At 38.8% G+C, this 19094-nt stretch overlaps 1 protein-coding gene across 1 annotated transcript; it reads left to right on the top strand.

Moving 5' to 3' along the window:
• Positions 1-15800: 15800 nt before the first annotated feature.
• On the top strand, positions 15801-17861 carry LOC123313944. The gene has a single exon (XM_044899055.1). It carries the CDS (start codon positions 15801-15803, stop codon positions 17859-17861), a length of 2061 nt encoding a protein of 686 aa, XP_044754990.1.
• Positions 17862-19094: the final 1233 nt, after the last annotated feature.

Below are 19094 nucleotides of genomic sequence, written 5' to 3' on the forward strand. Positions count from 1 at the left end.
AAAGGAAAATTCTGGAAAAATTCGTGAAAGAGAAGTTCTAATTGCAGGGTGATCGATTAGGTTAGGTTAGGTTAGGAAGACCAAGAGAAAATTCTGGAAAAATTCGTGAAGAGAAGTTCGAATTGTAAAATGATCGATCAGGTTAGGTTAAGTTAGGAAGACCAAAGGAAAATTCTGGAAAAATTCGTGGAAGAGAAGTTCGAATTGCAGAGTGATCGATTAGGTTAGGTTAGGTCAGGAAGACCAAAGGAAAATTCTGGAAAAATTCGTGAAAGAGAAGTTCTAATTGCAGGGTGATCGATTAGGTTAGGTTAGGTTAGGAAGACCAAGAGAAAATTCTGGAAAAATTCGTGAAGAGAAGTTCGAATTGTAAAATGATCGATTAGGTTAGGTTAGGTTAGGAAGACCAAAGGAAAATTCTGGAAAAATTCGTGAAAGAGAAGTTCGAATTGCAGAGTGATCGATTGGGTCAGGTTAGGTTAGGAAGACCAAAGGAAAATTCTGGAAAAATTCGTGAAAGAGAAATTCGAATTGCAGGGTGATCGATTAGGTTAGGTAAGGTTAGGAAGACCAAAGGAAAATTCTGGAAAAATTCGTCAAAGAGAAGTTCGAATTGCAAAATGATCGATTAGGTTAGGTTAGGTTAGGAAGACCAAAGGAAAATTCTGGAAAAATTCGTGGAATAGAAATTCTAATTGCAGAGTGATCGATTAGGTTAGGTTAGGTTAGGAAGACCAAAGGAAAATTCTGGAAAAATTCGTGGAAGAGAAGTTCGAATTGCAGAGTGATCGATTAGGTTAGGTCAGGAAGACCAAAGGAAAATTCTGGAAAAATTCGTGAAAGAGAAGTTCTAATTGCAGGGTGATCGATTAGGTTAGGTTAGGTTAGGAAGACTAAGAGAAAATTCTGAAAAAATTCGTGAAAGAGAAATTCGAATTGCAGGGTGATCGATTAGGTTAGGTTAGGTTAGGAAGACCAAGAGAAAATTCTGGAAAAATTCGTGGAAGAGAAGTTCGAATTGCAAAATGATCGATTAGGTTAGGTTAGGTTAGAAAGACCAAAGGAAAATTCTGGAAAAAATCGTGAAAGAGAAGTTCGAATTGCAGAGTGATCGATTAGGTCAGGTTAGGTTAGGAAGACCAAAGGAAAATTCTGGAAAAATTCGTGAAAGAGAAATTCTAATTGCAGAGTGATCGATAAGGTTAGGTTAGGTTAGGAAGACCAAAGGAAAATTCTGGAAAAATTCGTGAAAGAAAAATTCAAATTGCAGGGTGATCGATTAGGTTAGGAAAGGTTAGGAAGACCAAAGGAAAATTCTGGAAAAATTCGTTAAAGCGAAGTTCGAATTGCAAAATGATCGATTAGGTCAGGTTAGGTTGGGAAGACCAAAGGAAAATTCTGGAAAAATTCGTGGAAGAGAAGTTCGAATTGCAGAGTGATCGATTAGGTTAGGTTAGGTCAGGAAGACCAAAGGAAAATTCTGGAAAAATTCGTGAAAGAGAAGTTCTAATTGCAGGGTGATCAATTAGGTTAGGTTAGGTTAGGAAGACCAAGAGAAAATTCTGGAAAAATTCGTGGAAGAGAAGTTCGAATTGCAAAATGATCGATTAGGTTAGGTTAGGTTAGAAAGACCAAAGGAAAATTCTGGAAAAATTCGTGAGAGAGAAGTTTGAATTGCAGAGTGATCGATTAGGTTAGGTAAGGTTAGGAGAACCAAAGGAAAATTCTGAAAAAATTCGTGAAAGAGAAGTTTGAATTGCAGAGTGATCGATTAGGTTAGGTTGGGTTAGGGAGACCAAAGGAAAATTCTGGAAAAATTCGTGAAAGAGAAGTTCGAATTGCAGGATGATCGATTAGGTTAGGTTAGGTTAGGAAGACCAAAGGAAAATTCTGGAAAAATTCGTGAAAGAGAAGTTCGAATTGCAGAGTGATCGATTAGGTTAGGAAGACCAAAGAAAAATTCTGGAAAAATTCGTGAAAGAGAAGTTCGAATTGCAGAATGATCCTTTAGGTTAGGTTAGGAAAACCAAAGGAAAATTCTGGAAAAGAGAATTTCGAATTGCAGAGTGATCGATTAGGTTAGGTTAGGTTAGGAAGACCAACGAAAAATGCTGGAAAAATTCGTGATAGAGAAGTTCGAATTGCAGAGTGATCGATTAGGTTAGGTTGGGTCAGGAAGACCAAAGAAAAATTCTGGAAAAATTCGTGAAAGAGAAGTTTGAATTGCAGAGTGATCGATTAGGTCAGGTTAGGTTAGAAAGACCAAGGGAAAATTCTGGAAAAATTCGTGAAAGAGAAGTTCGAATTGCAGGGTGATCGATTAGGTCAGGTTAGGTTAGGAAGACCAAAGGAAAATTCTGGAAAAATTCGTGAAAGAGAAGTTCGAATTGCAGGGTGATCGATTAGGTCAGGTTAGGTTAGGAAGACCAAAGGAAAATTCTGGAAAAATTCGTGGAAGAGAAATTCTAATTGCAGAGTGATCGATCAGGTTAGGTTAGGTTAGGAAGACCAAAGGAAAATTCTGGAAAAATTCGTGGAAGAGAAGTTCGAATTGCAGAGTGATCGATTAGGTTAGGTTAGGTCAGGAAGACCAAAGGAAAATTCTGGAAAAATTCGTGAAAGAGAAGTTCTAATTGCAGGGTGATCGATTAGGTTAGGTTAGGTTAGGAAGACCAAGAGAAAATTCTGGAAAAATTCGTGGAAGAGAAGTTCGAATTGTAAAATGATCTATTAGGTTAGGTTAGGTTAGGAAGACCAAAGGAAAATTCTGGAAAAATTCGTGAAAGAGAAGTTCGAATTGCAGAGTGATCGATTGGGTCAGGTTAGGTTAGGAAGACCAAAGGAAAATTCTGGAAAAATTCGTGAAAGAGAAATTCGAATTGCAGGGTGATCGATTAGGTTAGGTAAGGTTAGGAAGACCAAAGGAAAATTCTGGAAAAATTCGTCAAAGAGAAGTTCGAATTGCAAAATGATCGATTAGGTTAGGTTAGGTTAGGAAGACCAAAGGAAAATTCTGGAAAAATTCGTGGAATAGAAATTCTAATTGCAGAGTGATCGATTAGGTTAGGTTAGGTTAGGAAGACCAAAGGAAAATTCTGGAAAAATTCGTGGAAGAGAAGTTCGAATTGCAGAGTGATCGATTAGGTTAGGTCAGGAAGACCAAAGGAAAATTCTGGAAAAATTCGTGAAAGAGAAGTTCTAATTGCAGGGTGATCGATTAGGTTAGGTTAGGTTAGGAAGACTAAGAGAAAATTCTGAAAAAATTCGTGAAAGAGAAGTTCTAATTGCAGGGTGATCGATTAGGTTAGGTTAGGTTAGGAAGACCAAGAGAAAATTCTGGAAAAATTCGTGGAAGAGAAGTTCGAATTGCAAAATGATCGATTAGGTTAGGTTAGGTTAGAAAGACCAGAGGAAAATTCTGGAAAAAATCGTGAAAGAGAAGTTCGAATTGCAGAGTGATCGATTAGGTCAGGTTAGGTTAGGAAGACCAAAGGAAAATTCTGGAAAAATTCGTGAAAGAGAAATTCTAATTGCAGAGTGATCGATAAGGTTAGGTTAGGTTAGGAAGACCAAAGGAAAATTCTGGAAAAATTCGTGAAAGAGAAATTCAAATTGCAGGGTGATCGATTAGGTTAGGAAAGGTTAGGAAGACCAAAGGAAAATTCTGGAAAAATTCGTTAAAGCGAAGTTCGAATTGCAAAATGATCGATTAGGTCAGGTTAGGTTAGGAAGACCAAAGGAAAATTCTGGAAAAATTCGTGGAAGAGAAGTTCGAATTGCAGAGTGATCGATTAGGTTAGGTTAGGTCAGGAAGACCAAAGGAAAATTCTGGAAAAATTCGTGAAAGAGAAGTTCTAATTGCAGGGTGATCAATTAGGTTAGGTTAGGTTAGGAAGACCAAGAGAAAATTCTGGAAAAATTCGTGGAAGAGAAGTTCGAATTGCAAAATGATCGATTAGGTTAGGTTAGGTTAGAAAGACCAAAGGAAAATTCTGGAAAAATTCGTGAGAGAGAAGTTTGAATTGCAGAGTGATCGATTAGGTCAGGTTAGGTTAGGAAGACCAAAGGAAAATTCTGGAAAAATTCGTGAAAGAGAAGTTCGAATTGCAGAGTGATCGATTAGGTTAGGTTAGGTCAGGAAGACCAAAGGAAAATTCTGGAAAAATTCGTGAAAGAGAAGTTCTAATTGCAGGGTGATCGATTAGGTTAGGTTAGGTTAGGAAGACCAAGAGAAAATTCTGGAAAAATTCGTGGAAGAGAAGTTCGAATTGCAGAGTGATCGATTAGGTTAGGTAAGGTTAGGAGAACCAAAGGAAAATTCTGAAAAAATTCGTGAAAGAGAAGTTTGAATTGCAGAGTGATCGATTAGGTTAGGTTGGGTTAGGGAGACCAAAGGAAAATTCTGGAAAAATTCGTGAAAGAGAAGTTCGAATTGCAGGATGATCGATTAGGTTAGGTTAGGTTAGGAAGACCAAAGGAAAATTCTGGAAAAATTCGTGAAAGAGAAGTTCGAATTGCAGAGTGATCGATCAGGTTAGGTTGGGTCAGGAAGACCAAAGAAAAATTCTGGAAAAATTCGTGAAAGAAAAGTTCGAATTGCAGAGTGATCGATTAGGTTAGGTTAGGTTAGGAAGTCCAAAGGAAAATTCTGTAAAAATTCGTGAAAGAGAAGTTCGAATTGCAGAGTGATCGATTAGGTTAGGAAGACCAAAGAAAAATTCTGGAAAAATTCGTGAAAGAGAAGTTCGAATTGCAGAATGATCCTTTAGGTTAGGTTAGGAAAACCAAAGGAAAATTCTGGAAAAGAGAATTTCGAATTGCAGAGTGATCGATTAGGTTAGGTTAGGTTAGGAAGACCAACGAAAAATGCTGGAAAAATTCGTGATAGAGAAGTTCGAATTGCAGAGTGATCGATTAGGTTAGGTTGGGTCAGGAAGACCAAAGAAAAATTCTGGAAAAATTCGTGAAAGAGAAGTTTGAATTGCAGAGTGATCGATTAGGTCAGGTTAGGTTAGGAAGACCAAAGGAAAATTCTGGAAAAATTCGTGAAAGAGAAGTTCGAATTGCAGGGTGATCGATTAGGTCAGGTTAGGTTAGGAAGACCAAAGGAAAATTCTGGAAAAATTCGTGGAAGAGAAATTCTAATTGCAGAGTGATCGATCAGGTTAGGTTAGGTTAGGAAGACCAAAGGAAAATTCTGGAAAAATTCGTGGAAGAGAAGTTCGAATTGCAGAGTGATCGATTAGGTTAGGTTAGGTCAGGAAGACCAAAGGAAAATTCTGGAAAAATTCGTGAAAGAGAAGTTCTAATTGCAGGGTGATCGATTAGGTTAGGTTAGGTTAGGAAGACCAAGAGAAAATTCTGGAAAAATTCGTGGAAGAGAAGTTCGAATTGTAAAATGATCGATTAGGTTAGGTTAGGTTAGGAAGACCAAAGGAAAATTCTGGAAAAATTCGTGAAAGAGAAGTTCGAATTGCAGAGTGATCGATTGGGTCAGGTTAGGTTAGGAAGACCAAAGGAAAATTCTGGAAAAATTCGTGAAAGAGAAATTCGAATTGCATTGTGATCGATTAGGTTAGGTAAGGTTAGGAAGACCAAAGGAAAATTCTGGAAAAATTCGTCAAAGAGAAGTTCGAATTGCAAAATGATCGATTAGGTTAGGTTAGGTTAGGAAGACCAAAGGAAAATTCTGGAAAAATTCGTGGAATAGAAATTCTAATTGCAGAGTGATCGATTAGGTTAGGTTAGGTTAGGAAGACCAAAGGAAAATTCTGGAAAAATTCGTGGAAGAGAAGTTCGAATTGCAGAGTGATCGATTAGGTTAGGTCAGGAAGACCAAAGGAAAATTCTGGAAAAATTCGTGAAAGAGAAGTTCTAATTGCAGGGTGATCGATTAGGTTAGGTTAGGTTAGGAAGACTAAGAGAAAATTCTGAAAAAATTCGTGAAAGAGAAGTTCTAATTGCAGGGTGATCGATTAGGTTAGGTTAGGTTAGGAAGACCAAGAGAAAATTCTGGAAAAATTCGTGGAAGAGAAGTTCGAATTGCAAAATGATTGATTAGGTTAGGTTAGGTTAGAAAGACCAAAGGAAAATTCTGGAAAAAATCGTGAAAGAGAAGTTCGAATTGCAGAGTGATCGATTAGGTCAGGTTAGGTTAGGAAGACCAAAGGAAAATTCTGGAAAAATTCGTGAAAGAGAAATTCTAATTGCAGAGTGATCGATAAGGTTAGGTTAGGTTAGGAAGACCAAAGGAAAATTCTGGAAAAATTCGTGAAAGAGAAATTCAAATTGCAGGGTGATCGATTAGGTTAGGAAAGGTTAGGAAGACCAAAGGAAAATTCTGGAAAAATTCGTTAAAGCGAAGTTCGAATTGCAAAATGATCGATTAGGTCAGGTTAGGTTAGGAAGACCAAAGGAAAATTCTGGAAAAATTCGTGGAAGAGAAGTTCGAATTGCAGAGTGATCGATTAGGTTAGGTTAGGTCAGGAAGACCAAAGGAAAATTCTGGAAAAATTCGTGAAAGAGAAGTTCTAATTGCAGGGTGATCAATTAGGTTAGGTTAGGTTAGGAAGACCAAGAGAAAATTCTGGAAAAATTCGTGGAAGAGAAGTTCGAATTGCAAAATGATCGATTAGGTTAGGTTAGGTTAGAAAGACCAAAGGAAAATTCTGGAAAAATTCGTGAGAGAGAAGTTCGAATTGCAAAATGATCGATTAGGTTAGGTTAGGTTAGGAAGACCAAAGGAAAATTCTGGAAAAATTCGTGGAATAGAAATTCTAATTGCAGAGTGATCGATTAGGTTAGGTTAGGTTAGGAAGACCAAAGGAAAATTCTGGAAAAATTCGTGGAAGAGAAGTTCGAATTGCAGAGTGATCGATTAGGTTAGGTCAGGAAGACCAAAGGAAAATTCTGGAAAAATTCGTGAAAGAGAAGTTCTAATTGCAGGGTGATCGATTAGGTTAGGTTAGGTTAGGAAGACTAAGAGAAAATTCTGAAAAAATTCGTGAAAGAGAAGTTCTAATTGCAGGGTGATCGATTAGGTTAGGTTAGGTTAGGAAGACCAAGAGAAAATTCTGGAAAAATTCGTGGAAGAGAAGTTCGAATTGCAAAATGATTGATTAGGTTAGGTTAGGTTAGAAAGACCAAAGGAAAATTCTGGAAAAAATCGTGAAAGAGAAGTTCGAATTGCAGAGTGATCGATTAGGTCAGGTTAGGTTAGGAAGACCAAAGGAAAATTCTGGAAAAATTCGTGAAAGAGAAATTCTAATTGCAGAGTGATCGATAAGGTTAGGTTAGGTTAGGAAGACCAAAGGAAAATTCTGGAAAAATTCGTGAAAGAGAAATTCAAATTGCAGGGTGATCGATTAGGTTAGGAAAGGTTAGGAAGACCAAAGGAAAATTCTGGAAAAATTCGTTAAAGCGAAGTTCGAATTGCAAAATGATCGATTAGGTCAGGTTAGGTTAGGAAGACCAAAGGAAAATTCTGGAAAAATTCGTGGAAGAGAAGTTCGAATTGCAGAGTGATCGATTAGGTTAGGTTAGGTCAGGAAGACCAAAGGAAAATTCTGGAAAAATTCGTGAAAGAGAAGTTCTAATTGCAGGGTGATCAATTAGGTTAGGTTAGGTTAGGAAGACCAAGAGAAAATTCTGGAAAAATTCGTGGAAGAGAAGTTCGAATTGCAAAATGATCGATTAGGTTAGGTTAGGTTAGAAAGACCAAAGGAAAATTCTGGAAAAATTCGTGAGAGAGAAGTTTGAATTGCAGAGTGATCGATTAGGTCAGGTTAGGTTAGGAAGACCAAAGGAAAATTCTGGAAAAATTCGTGAAAGAGAAGTTCGAATTGCAGAGTGATCGATTAGGTTAGGTTAGGTCAGGAAGACCAAAGGAAAATTCTGGAAAAATTCGTGAAAGAGAAGTTCTAATTGCAGGGTGATCGATTAGGTTAGGTTAGGTTAGGAAGACCAAGAGAAAATTCTGGAAAAATTCGTGGAAGAGAAGTTCGAATTGCAGAGTGATCGATTAGGTTAGGTAAGGTTAGGAGAACCAAAGGAAAATTCTGAAAAAATTCGTGAAAGAGAAGTTTGAATTGCAGAGTGATCGATTAGGTTAGGTTGGGTTAGGGAGACCAAAGGAAAATTCTGGAAAAATTCGTGAAAGAGAAGTTCGAATTGCAGGATGATCGATTAGGTTAGGTTAGGTTAGGAAGACCAAAGGAAAATTCTGGAAAAATTCGTGAAAGAGAAGTTCGAATTGCAGAGTGATCGATCAGGTTAGGTTGGGTCAGGAAGACCAAAGAAAAATTCTGGAAAAATTCGTGAAAGAAAAGTTCGAATTGCAGAGTGATCGATTAGGTTAGGTTAGGTTAGGAAGTCCAAAGGAAAATTCTGTAAAAATTCGTGAAAGAGAAGTTCGAATTGCAGAGTGATCGATTAGGTTAGGAAGACCAAAGAAAAATTCTGGAAAAATTCGTGAAAGAGAAGTTCGAATTGCAGAATGATCCTTTAGGTTAGGTTAGGAAAACCAAAGGAAAATTCTGGAAAAGAGAATTTCGAATTGCAGAGTGATCGATTAGGTTAGGTTAGGTTAGGAAGACCAACGAAAAATGCTGGAAAAATTCGTGATAGAGAAGTTCGAATTACAGAGTGATCGATCAGGTTATAATAATAATAATAATCTTTATTGGTCCCTTCAGACATTAAACAATGTATGAGACAAGTCAATTGTGAGATCACAAACAATAACAAAGTTGCAATAAAAAATACAAAATCACAATAACAAAGACGACATGTTATCGTTCAGGTACTCTTCAACACTATAATATGCCCTAGACAATAGGAGTGTTTTAATTTTTTTTTGGAAATTTTTATCACTAATATTACATTTGTACGTGGACGGAAGATGATTGTACAACTTAAGACCCTGATACATAGCTGATTTAGAAAATTTACTAGATTTATGGTTTGGAATACATAACTTTTCTGAATTTCTCGTTTGATAATCATGGAAGTCTGAGTTTTTTTCTATGGAATGAATATTCGTCCTCACATGCATTAACAATCTCATGATATATATGCAAGGGAAAGTAAGAATTTTATTTTCCCTGAACACGGGTTTACAAGTGTCCCTATATGCCATTTTGAACATAAGACGTATTATCCTCTTTTGAGCGATAAAAATTCTGCGACTCTCAGACGCATTACCAAAGATGATGACATTATATGATATGTGACAATAAACTAATCCGTAATAGATACTCAAAAGGGAAGACAACGGCATAGTATCTTTAATGCGGGATATAGCATAATACGCGCTGTTTATTTTTCCACACACGTAATCGACTTGATCGACCCAATTCAAACCCTGATCCAGATAAAAACCCAAAAACTTAACAGATTTCTTCGAGCATATGTCGTGGCCGTCAAACCGAAGTTTCAATTCTATTTTTGAGGTGTTATTCATCCTGAAGTATACACATTCTGTTTTTTCGACATTAACAATAAGGGCGTTCGTATTGCACCATTTTACAAATTTTTTTAAAAAGTACTCCAGGCGTGCTATGAGATCCGCATAGTTATCCGCTGAGACAACTAGAGAAGTGTCGTCGGCAAACATAGCCAGCACTTCTGCACGAATATGATCCGGTAGGTCGTTCACAAAGAGAAGAAACAGAAGCGGGCCCAATATAGATCCCTGAGGGACACCAATATTCCAGTCAAAACACTCAGACAAGTATTCTTTGATCTTTACTCTCATCCTTCTCCCTGTTAAATAGTTCCTTATAAACTTCAAAAACACACCACGGAATCCCATACATTTCAACTTTCTCACTATAAATTCAAAATTAAGGCAATCAAAAGCCGAAGAAAGATCAAAAAACAAAGCTGCTACATGCCTTCCTTCGTCGAGCGCAGCGTACACTGACTCCAGAAGGCTGTAAGCAGCTGACTGGGTTGATTTATTTTTCCTAAAACCGTGTTGATTATCTGTAAGTATGTTATATCGGTCCAAAAACTTCAACATTCTTTTATAGACAATCTTCTCAAAAAGTTTCGCAAATACACTAAGTACAGATATAGGACGATAATTAGAAATATCTTCCGGATCATTCTTTTTATACACCGGAGTCACCGTGGCCATCTTCAACGCTGATGGAAATTCACCTGTACTAACTGAAAGATTTATCAAATGTACTAAATGTGGAGAAATTGTTTCTATTGTTGCTTTTAGAACCCTCATGGAAACATCATCGGCCCCCTTACTTTTTTTGATTTTTAACTCCTTCACAGTAGCGAGTATCTCATTTATTTCGACAGGGAAGAAAAAGAAAGTTTTATCAACATTTTCCGAAACACTACAATTTGTGGATATATCATCACCAAAGTGAGCTTTTAACTGTTCCGCAACCTTATTAGAGAAATATTTCCCGAAAATTCCCGGCACCTCGTATGGTTCCGCATCACTATATCCCCTCAAATTCAGACGAGTATCTAAATTATTCGCCTTTCTACCTATCTCCTGATTGACAAGATTCCATATTGTTTTTGAACGGTTTGCTGAATTTTCAATTAATTTCTTATTGTATTCCAATTTTGTTGACGCAAGCAATTTTTTATATTTAGTTTTTTCATTCTTATACTCTGCAGTACATTTCATGCTATTTGTGTTCTTGCATACCCAGTGTAAGTTTTTCAGGTTCATACTAGCCTGTACAATCTCCCCCGTTATCCATTTACTTTTGGCAAAATTTCTCTTCGAGTTACACCTGACGATGGGACAACACTTTTCGAATTCATCCAAAAAAATACACATGAATTTGTCAAAACTCAAATCGATGTCATCGAAGGTATAAATTTCATCGAAATCAATCCGCGACAAATTTGACACAAGTTGTCCCAGATTGAAGTCAGAGGTATCACGATAATTAAAATGTTTGGGTATAGAGATACCCTCAGATTTAGAATTACAAATAAAACTATAACTAAGGCACATAACCCTGTGGTCAGAAAGATTTGCCTCGAAAACTCGACAAGTACATTGTTCGATATTTACATTTGTTAGGATATAGTCAATCTTAGAAGATGACGTTTGACCCAATACATTTGTGAAAACTCTAGTGGGATCTCGGGATGTAATCGATAAATTATAACTAGTGAGCAAATCATTGAGTATACGTTTTTTAAAACATCCGTCATTCAAATAATCTATGTTCAAGTCTCCACCAACAAACATCTCCAATTGTTCACAGCCATTCAAAAATTCTAACAAGCGAGGAAACATACAATAAAATATTTCAAAGTCCCCACTTGGTGGACGATAGATACTAAGTACATACATTTTCTTGCCCCTCCAGTTAACTTTCACACCACAACATTCGAAATGCATTTCAACACAAAACTGCGACAACTGCAACATTTTGAATTCACAAGTGTCTTTTGCGTATATCGCTGTACCACCATTTTGATGCTCCTTACGGCAGAAAAATGCAAGCTGTCTGAAGCCCGGGAGGTTCATCGTCTTTACTTTCCTCTCATTGCACCAATGCTCAGCAATGCTAACAAAGTCAGGGCACTGCTCAGCCACTAAGCATTCTAACTCATTCATTTTGTTGGAAATGCATTGAGCATTTATTTGAAGGATCTTGAAGCCCTTCGACGATTGATTAGAATCCAGGGACTGAGCAGCAGAAATCCATGAGTCTTCTAATCTTGTGGAGTGGCACTCCTTCGCCGAAAAAAATTTCGGACGCAGGCCTTTACAGGCCAATTTTCAGCTATCAAAGCTTTAGCATAATTGCTTTGATACATCTCAACCCTGAAGGAAGCGTAACTTTCAGGATACCGTGACCTGAGGGATTCGCATTTCACTTCGGGAAAATTTTTAACCATAAAAGACTGCAACTCCTCTACTGTTGTGCTCGGTTTCAGATTTGATACATGAAATGAGATCTTTCGATCGATACCTTCCACGGTCGAACTCCCAGAATAATTACCTACAACCAATGCTTTTCTGGCACTTTTCTTTTTTTTGAGTTGAATCTTTTTCCATCCTTCTTCAGTTTTCCGATCGTGGTTCTCTGATATGTTTATTTGATCAGCTGACGGAATGGTGTCGATCACAGGGAATTCCGGTTCCATATGTATTTTCGTCGAATGATTTAATCTTGCCGAGCGGTGTTCCCTCGAGGATTTCCCTTCATTATTTACATCTTCAATGGGCGAGGCCATCTGCTTGTCAGATTTTGTGTACGTTGACGTTTTTGTCGATCTTGATGAATGTGTGTTGTTCTGGTTTGAAAGGATTTGATTCTTCAGAATTTCAATCTGAGATCTCAATTCAGTTATGAAATTATCCTTTTGTTTTATGATATATTTAAAAATTCTTATGTCAATCTTGTTATCCGAATGGAGTTCCTCGACCGCATCGAAAAAGTTGTTGTCAGATTCATCCCCATGGGGAGATTTAACTTCGACATTTGCACAGCATTTTATTGTGGATTTATCAAGAAATTCGAACTTGAGGGTTTTTGCACAACTGGGGTGGTAACAGCCCTCACATGATACATGTTAGGTTAGGTTAGAAAAACCAAGGGAAAATTCTGGAAAAATTCGTGAAAGAGAAGTTCGAATTGCAGGGTGATCGATTAGGTCAGGTTAGGTTAGGAAGACCAAAGGAAAATTCTGGAAAAATTCGTGAAAGAGAAATTCTAATTGCAGAGTGATCGATTAGGTAAGGTTAGGTTAGGAAGACCAAAGGAAAATTCTGGAAAAATTCGTGAAAGAGAAATTCGAATTGCAGGGTGATCGATTAGGTTAGGTAAGGTTAGGAAGACCAAAGGAAAATTCTGGAAAAATTCGTTAAAGAGAAGTTCGAATTGCAAAATGATCGACTAGGTTAGGTTAGGTTAGGAAGACCAAAGGAAAATTCTGGAAAAATTCGTTAAAGAGAAGTTCGAATTGCAAAATGATCGACTAGGTCTGGTTAGGTTAGGAAGACCAAAGGAAAATTCTGGAAAAATTCGTGAAAGAGAAATTCTAATTGCAGAGTGATCGATTAGGTTAGGTTAGGTTAGGAAGACCAAAGGAAAATTCTGGAAAAATTCGTGGAAGAGAAGTTCGAATTGCAGGGTGATCGATTTGGTTACGTTAGGTTAGGAAGACCAAGAGAAAATTCTGGAAAAATTCGTGGAAGAGAAGTTCGAATTGCAGAGTGATCGATCAGGTTAGGTTAGGTTAGGAGAACCAAAGGAAAATTCTGAAAAAATTCGTGAAAGAGAAGTTTGAATTGCAGATTGATCGATCAGGTTAGGTTAGGTTAGGAGAACCAAAGGAAAATTCTGAAAAAATTCGTGAAAGAGAAGTTTGAATTGCAGAGTGATCGATTAGGTTAGGTTAGGTTAGGGAGACCAAAGGAAAATTCTGGAAAAATTCGTGAAAGAGAAGTTCTAATTGCAGGGTGATAGATTAGGTTAGGTTAGGTTAGGAAGACCAAGAGAAAATTCTGGAAAAATTCGTGGAAGAGAAGTTCGAATTGCAGAGTGATCGATCAGGTCAGGTTAGGTTAGGAAGACCAAGAGAAAATTCTGAAAAAATTCGTGGAAGAGAAGTTCGAATTGCAGAGTGATCGATTAGGTTAGGTAAGGTTAGGAGAACCAAAGGAAAATTCTGAAAAAATTCGTGAAAGAGAAGTTTGAATTGCAGAGTGATCCATTAGGTTAGGTTAGGTTAGGGAGACCAAAGGAAAATTCTGGAAAAATTCGTGAAAGAGAAGTTCGAATTGCAGGATGATCGATTAGTTCAGGTTAGGTTAGGAAGACCAAAGGAAAATTCTGGAAAAATTCGTGAAAGAGAAGTTCTAATTGCAGGGTGATCGATTAGGTTAGGTTAGGTTAGGAAGACCAAGAGAAAATTCTGGAAAAATTCGTGGAAGAGAAGTTCGAATTGCAGAGTGATCGATTAGGTTAGGAAGACCAAAGAAAAATTCTGGAAAAATTCGTGAAAGAGGAGTTCGAATTGCAGAATGATCCTTTAGGTTAGGTTAGGAAGACCAAAGGAAAATTCTGGAAAAGAGAATTTCGAATTGCAGAGTGATCGATTAGGTTAGGTTAGGTTAGGAAGACCAACGAAAAATGCTGGAAAAATTCGTGATAGAGAAGTTCGAATTGCAGAGTGATCGATTAGGTTAGGAAGACCAAAGAAAAATTCTGGAAAAATTCGTGAAAGAGGAGTTCGAATTGCAGAATGATCCTTTAGGTTAGGTTAGGAAGACCAAAGGAAAATTCTGGAAAAGAGAATTTCGAATTGCAGAGTGATCGATTAGGTTAGGTTAGGTTAGGAAGACCAACGAAAAATGCTGGAAAAATTCGTGATAGAGAAGTTCGAATTGCAGAGTGATCGATTAGGTTAGGTTAGGTTAGAAAGACCAAGGGAAAATTCTGGAAAAATTCGTGAAAGAGAAGTTCGAATTGCAGAGTGATCGATTAGGTCAGGTTAGGTTAGGAAGACCAAAGGAAAATTCTGGAAAAATTCGTGAAAGAGAAATTCTAATTGCAGAGTGATCGATTAGGTTAGGTAAGGTTAGGAAGACCAAAGGAAAATTCTGGAAAAATTCGTGAAAGAGAAATTCGAATTGCAGGGTGATCGATTAGGTTAGGTTAGGTTAGGAAGACCAAAGGAAAATTCTGGAAAAATTCGTGAAAGAGAAATTCTAATTGCAGAGTGATCGATTAGGTTAGGTAAGGTTAGGAAGACCAAAGGAAAATTCTGGAAAAATTCGTGAAAGAGAAATTCGAATTGCAGGGTGATCGATTAGGTTAGGTTAGGTTAGGAAGACCGAAGGAAAATTCTGGAAAAATTCGTGAAAGAGAAGTTCGAATTGCAGAGTGATCGATCAGGTTAGGTTAGGTTAGAAAGACCAAGGGAATATTCTGGAAAAATTCGTGAAAGAGAAGTTCGAATTGCAGGGTGATCGATTAGGTCAGGTTAGGTTAGGAAGACCAAAGGAAAATTCTGGAAAAATTCGTTAAAGAGAAGTTCGAATTGCAGAGTGATCGATTAGGTTAGGTTAGGTTAGGAAGACCAAAGGAAAATTCTGGAAAAATTCGTGAAAGAGAAATTCGAATTGCAGGGTGATCGATTAGGTTAGGTAAGGTTAGGAAGACCAAAGGAAAATTCTGGAAAAATTCGTTAAAGAGAAGTTCGAATTGCAAAATGATCGATTAGGTTAGGTTAGGTTAGGAAGACCAAAGGAAAATTCTGGAAAAATTCGTGGAAGAGAAGTTCGAATTGCAGAGTGATCGATTAGGTTAGGTTAGGTCAGGAAGACCAAAGGAAAATTCTGGAAAAATTCGTGAAAGAGAAGTTCTAATTGCAGGGTGATCGATTAGGTTAGGTTAGGTTAGGAAGACCAAGAGAAAATTCTGGAAAAATTCGTGGAAGAGAAGTTCGAATTGTAAAATGATCGATTAGGTTAGGTAAGGTTAGGAAGACCAAAGGAAAATTCTGGAAAAATTCGTGAAAGAGAAGTTCGAATTGCAGAGTGATCGATTAGGTCAGGTTAGGTTCCCGTGAGGAGAGTGAACTCCCATCGGGCGCCTCCCCAGGTGGCGGATAGGGGGATGCCTACCAGATATGGTGGGTACCGGGGAAATCATATACCCGGGGCGGACCAAATCGGCGCTGCCTTGCGTCCAGGGGAACGGACCCCAAAGGCTAAGGGAAGGACAACCCCGACAGAAAACCCGAGCAAACCGATGGGTAACTATCGGGAAAGAACGCGGAAGCGGTTAAATTCAATTTTTAGTATGGCAAGTTCTAAAACAAAGGATTTACCCCAGGAGGGTAGGGCCGTTGGCCCGGAATCCCTCACTGGCAAAAAGCCAGTCTGCCCCAAGGATTCTGGGGGGGGCAAGAAAGTGCCAGGCTGTGGAGCGGTTCTGGTAGGCGACCAGGCCAGACCGCCCAAAAAACCTACTGGAAGGATGCATGGGTCAGGCGACCAGGGTCACGTGACATCGAAGGTTATCGGAAGGAATGTGAGGAAAACAACGAAAAAGAGTGAGGAGAAAGACTCTGACTCGATGACAGAGTCAGATATCAAAACAGACGAGGAGAACCCTTTCGGGAGGTCTTCGAAAATTCAGAGGACACCACCGGCAAGGGAAAAAATGATCGTGGAAGACAGCGAGCCAGAGGAAAAAATAAGCAGGAAGACGAGTACGCCAAAACTGAAAAGCGCGGAAGAAGATGACTGCGATAATTTTATAAAATGGCTATATAGCGCGGAGGGACACCAAAGTAAAAAGAGAAAAAAAATGGATACCTCGGCTAATATCAGTATAGAAGAGAAGGATTTAAAAAAAGTTGTAAATTCCCTAGAGAAAATAAAAGAAGAAATTGGCTCCATAATGGAAATCAGTGAAGGGAGAAATGAAGAAGTCATCTCAAGACTCAGTAACGTCATGCAGAAGCTGGAAGACGAGGTTAGGTTCCTGAAGACGGAGAGCGAGAGAAAGAAGATGGAAACTATAGCCATTCAGACAACACCGGAGGATATAGATCTGGATGTGTCTGTAAACACTCTAAGGTCCGGAATAGGGGAAAATATGGAGTTGGGAAAACTAGAAGAAATTATTAAGAACGAATGGCCAGAGGAGGCGTATAAATTCAAGATTGACTTTGATAGCATTGCCAGCCCGAATGTAGAAGGAGATCTGGTAGTGATGGCTCCGGTTCGAGACATCCCAGAGATACGTTTCCTCAAAAATATATTGGGAACCTCTAGAAGATTGCATAAACCTGTAAAGTCAGGAAAGGTCAAGGCAGACGAGATTCTGGAACATAAATGCGGTGGAACGACACTCATCAATGGGGAAGAAATTCAGGATGAAAATAAAATATATATTGCCGGACTCACAAAAGATATGGATGACAAAGCGCAAATCCAGAACATCTTGGACACCTGCAAGAAAATAAAACAAATGAGGGGAGACAATTCGAGCACCCCCCTTCATTTGGCGATTATCAATAAACTGCCTGCAGCCACAAAGCGGAAAATCCTAGAATGCGCCTTTTTTGAATGCGAAGGAGAAATAATCCTCCACGACAAAAGGGAGGGGCTTAGAGAGGGGCATAAAAACAAAAAAGCCTTCAACACAGAAGCAGTGCTGATAGAGAAGCCCGGATACATGTCGAATGCGGAGATGGTGTCCAGACTAAAAGGCAACCTGAAGGAGGAGGCAGGACTTGTGGAAAACATAGAGGGTCTGAGGGAAACAAGAGATGGACACCTGCTAGTGGAGGTAAAGAAAGGAAGCGCCGCTGGCGCGGAACTCTACCAAAAAATTAAAGAAAATACCCCCTCTGGATCTGTCCGCAGACTCCATGGTAGCTCAAGGAAAAAAGCGGTTAACTTATATGGAGTGGACATAGATGTCAAAGAAGAAGAGATTAAAAGAACAATATCAAGTACACTTGGTAAAAAAATGGAGGATGACGAAGTGGAGGTCAAAGCACTACGACCTATGAGAGGTGGTAGGCAGGCGGCAACAATACTGATCAACCTCGAAAGTATGATGACTCTGATCAAGGCAAGAAGCATTAAAATTGGTTTTTCAACCGCTACAATCAGCGAAAGGAGGGAGGTAACAAGATGTAATAGATGCTGGAAAGAAGGACATCTTGCAAGGGACTGCAGGGGGCCCGACAGAGGGGCCCTGTGCAGAAACTGCTGCAAAGAAGGGCACAGGGTTCAGAGCTGTCAGAACAGACCATATTGTATGGAATGTGAAAGGGAAGGTCATAGAACCGGTGGGGCCACATGTAATTCCAAGGGCCAGCGGAAGGGAACCCAAGATGGCCGCTAGCAAGGATCCTCATAGCAGGTACAGGTGCAATGGAGGGCTTGCGGGCGTATGTCAATTTCAAATAATACATATATCTAAACGGATTTTAGACCTGTATATAGTAACTTATTTTTTTAACGGGCCCTATACACCTTTTGCTATGGTAGACATGTTGTACAAAATAGCTTATACATTTGTTAGGGGACCTTATACATCCAGTAACATTATATATCTGTATATAGTTCTCATTGTTTTATCGGCCATATACACCAAACTATTTATTTTGTACATAGTAACTTATTTTTTTGACGGGCCTTATACACCCGACGTCATTTTAGACATGTTGTGGTATATAACAGTTTATAGTTTTGTCGAGGGACCCTATACATCCAGTAATATTTTAAATTTGTATATAGTATTTATTATTTTATCGGCTATATACACCAAACTAGTTTTTGTCGTTTGTCTCAGGCCTTTTACACCCTCTGTAGTTTTGAGAGCTCCTGTACTTATTTATCATTTTAACTATTTCAATGTGGAAAGTGTGATGTCCGAGTGGTATCAGGTGGAAACAACAGAAAAATGCTCCAAATACTCCAATTGAATTTGGGAAGAGCGAGAGCGGCACACGATATTGCATGGGCAGAAGCAATACAGAATAAAGTCGACCTAATGATTATTGCAGAGCCAAATAGGAAAATATGCTCGAAGGAAGGATGGTTTATGGATGGGAGGGGAGATGTCGCCGTAAAAATATCCAACAGGGCACTTGAGGTTGATCAGATCAAGCCAGGAAGGGACCACGTATACCTGAACCTATACGGGCTACACGTGTACGGAATATATGTATCACCAAACATAAGTCTCGACAACTTTAAGGAAATTATAGATAGAGTGTTCGAGAAAGCTTCTAGACACCCAGAAGACTCCCTTATCATGGGGGATGTGAATGCCAAGTCCCAAGTTTGGGGTGCCCCTCGAACTGATGAAAGGGGAAAATATATCCAAGAATGGATGGCACAGCTGAGTTGGACCGCAGCAAATGACGGAACGCACACGTTCGAGAGAGGCGCATCGAGAAGTCACATTGATGTGACACTAGGGGCCGAGAAGATGCTAAGAAGGGTGACAGAATGGAGCGTTCACTTCGAGAACCCGTACACCTATCATGGGCATGTCCACATGAAGCTGAAAACTGAGCGGCATGCGCCAGCGACCAGGGAGGGGCCGGTAAGGCACGTGTTGATGGCCAGA

Source organism: Coccinella septempunctata, chromosome 5 (assembly GCF_907165205.1).
Source record: "Coccinella septempunctata chromosome 5, icCocSept1.1, whole genome shotgun sequence".
Classification (NCBI taxonomy): domain Eukaryota; kingdom Metazoa; phylum Arthropoda; class Insecta; order Coleoptera; family Coccinellidae; genus Coccinella; species Coccinella septempunctata.

Coding starts and splice junctions, on each gene's coding strand:
- LOC123313944 (XM_044899055.1), top strand. CDS start 15,801: ATGGCAAGTTCTAAAACAAAGGATTTACCCCAGGAGGGTAGGGCCGTT.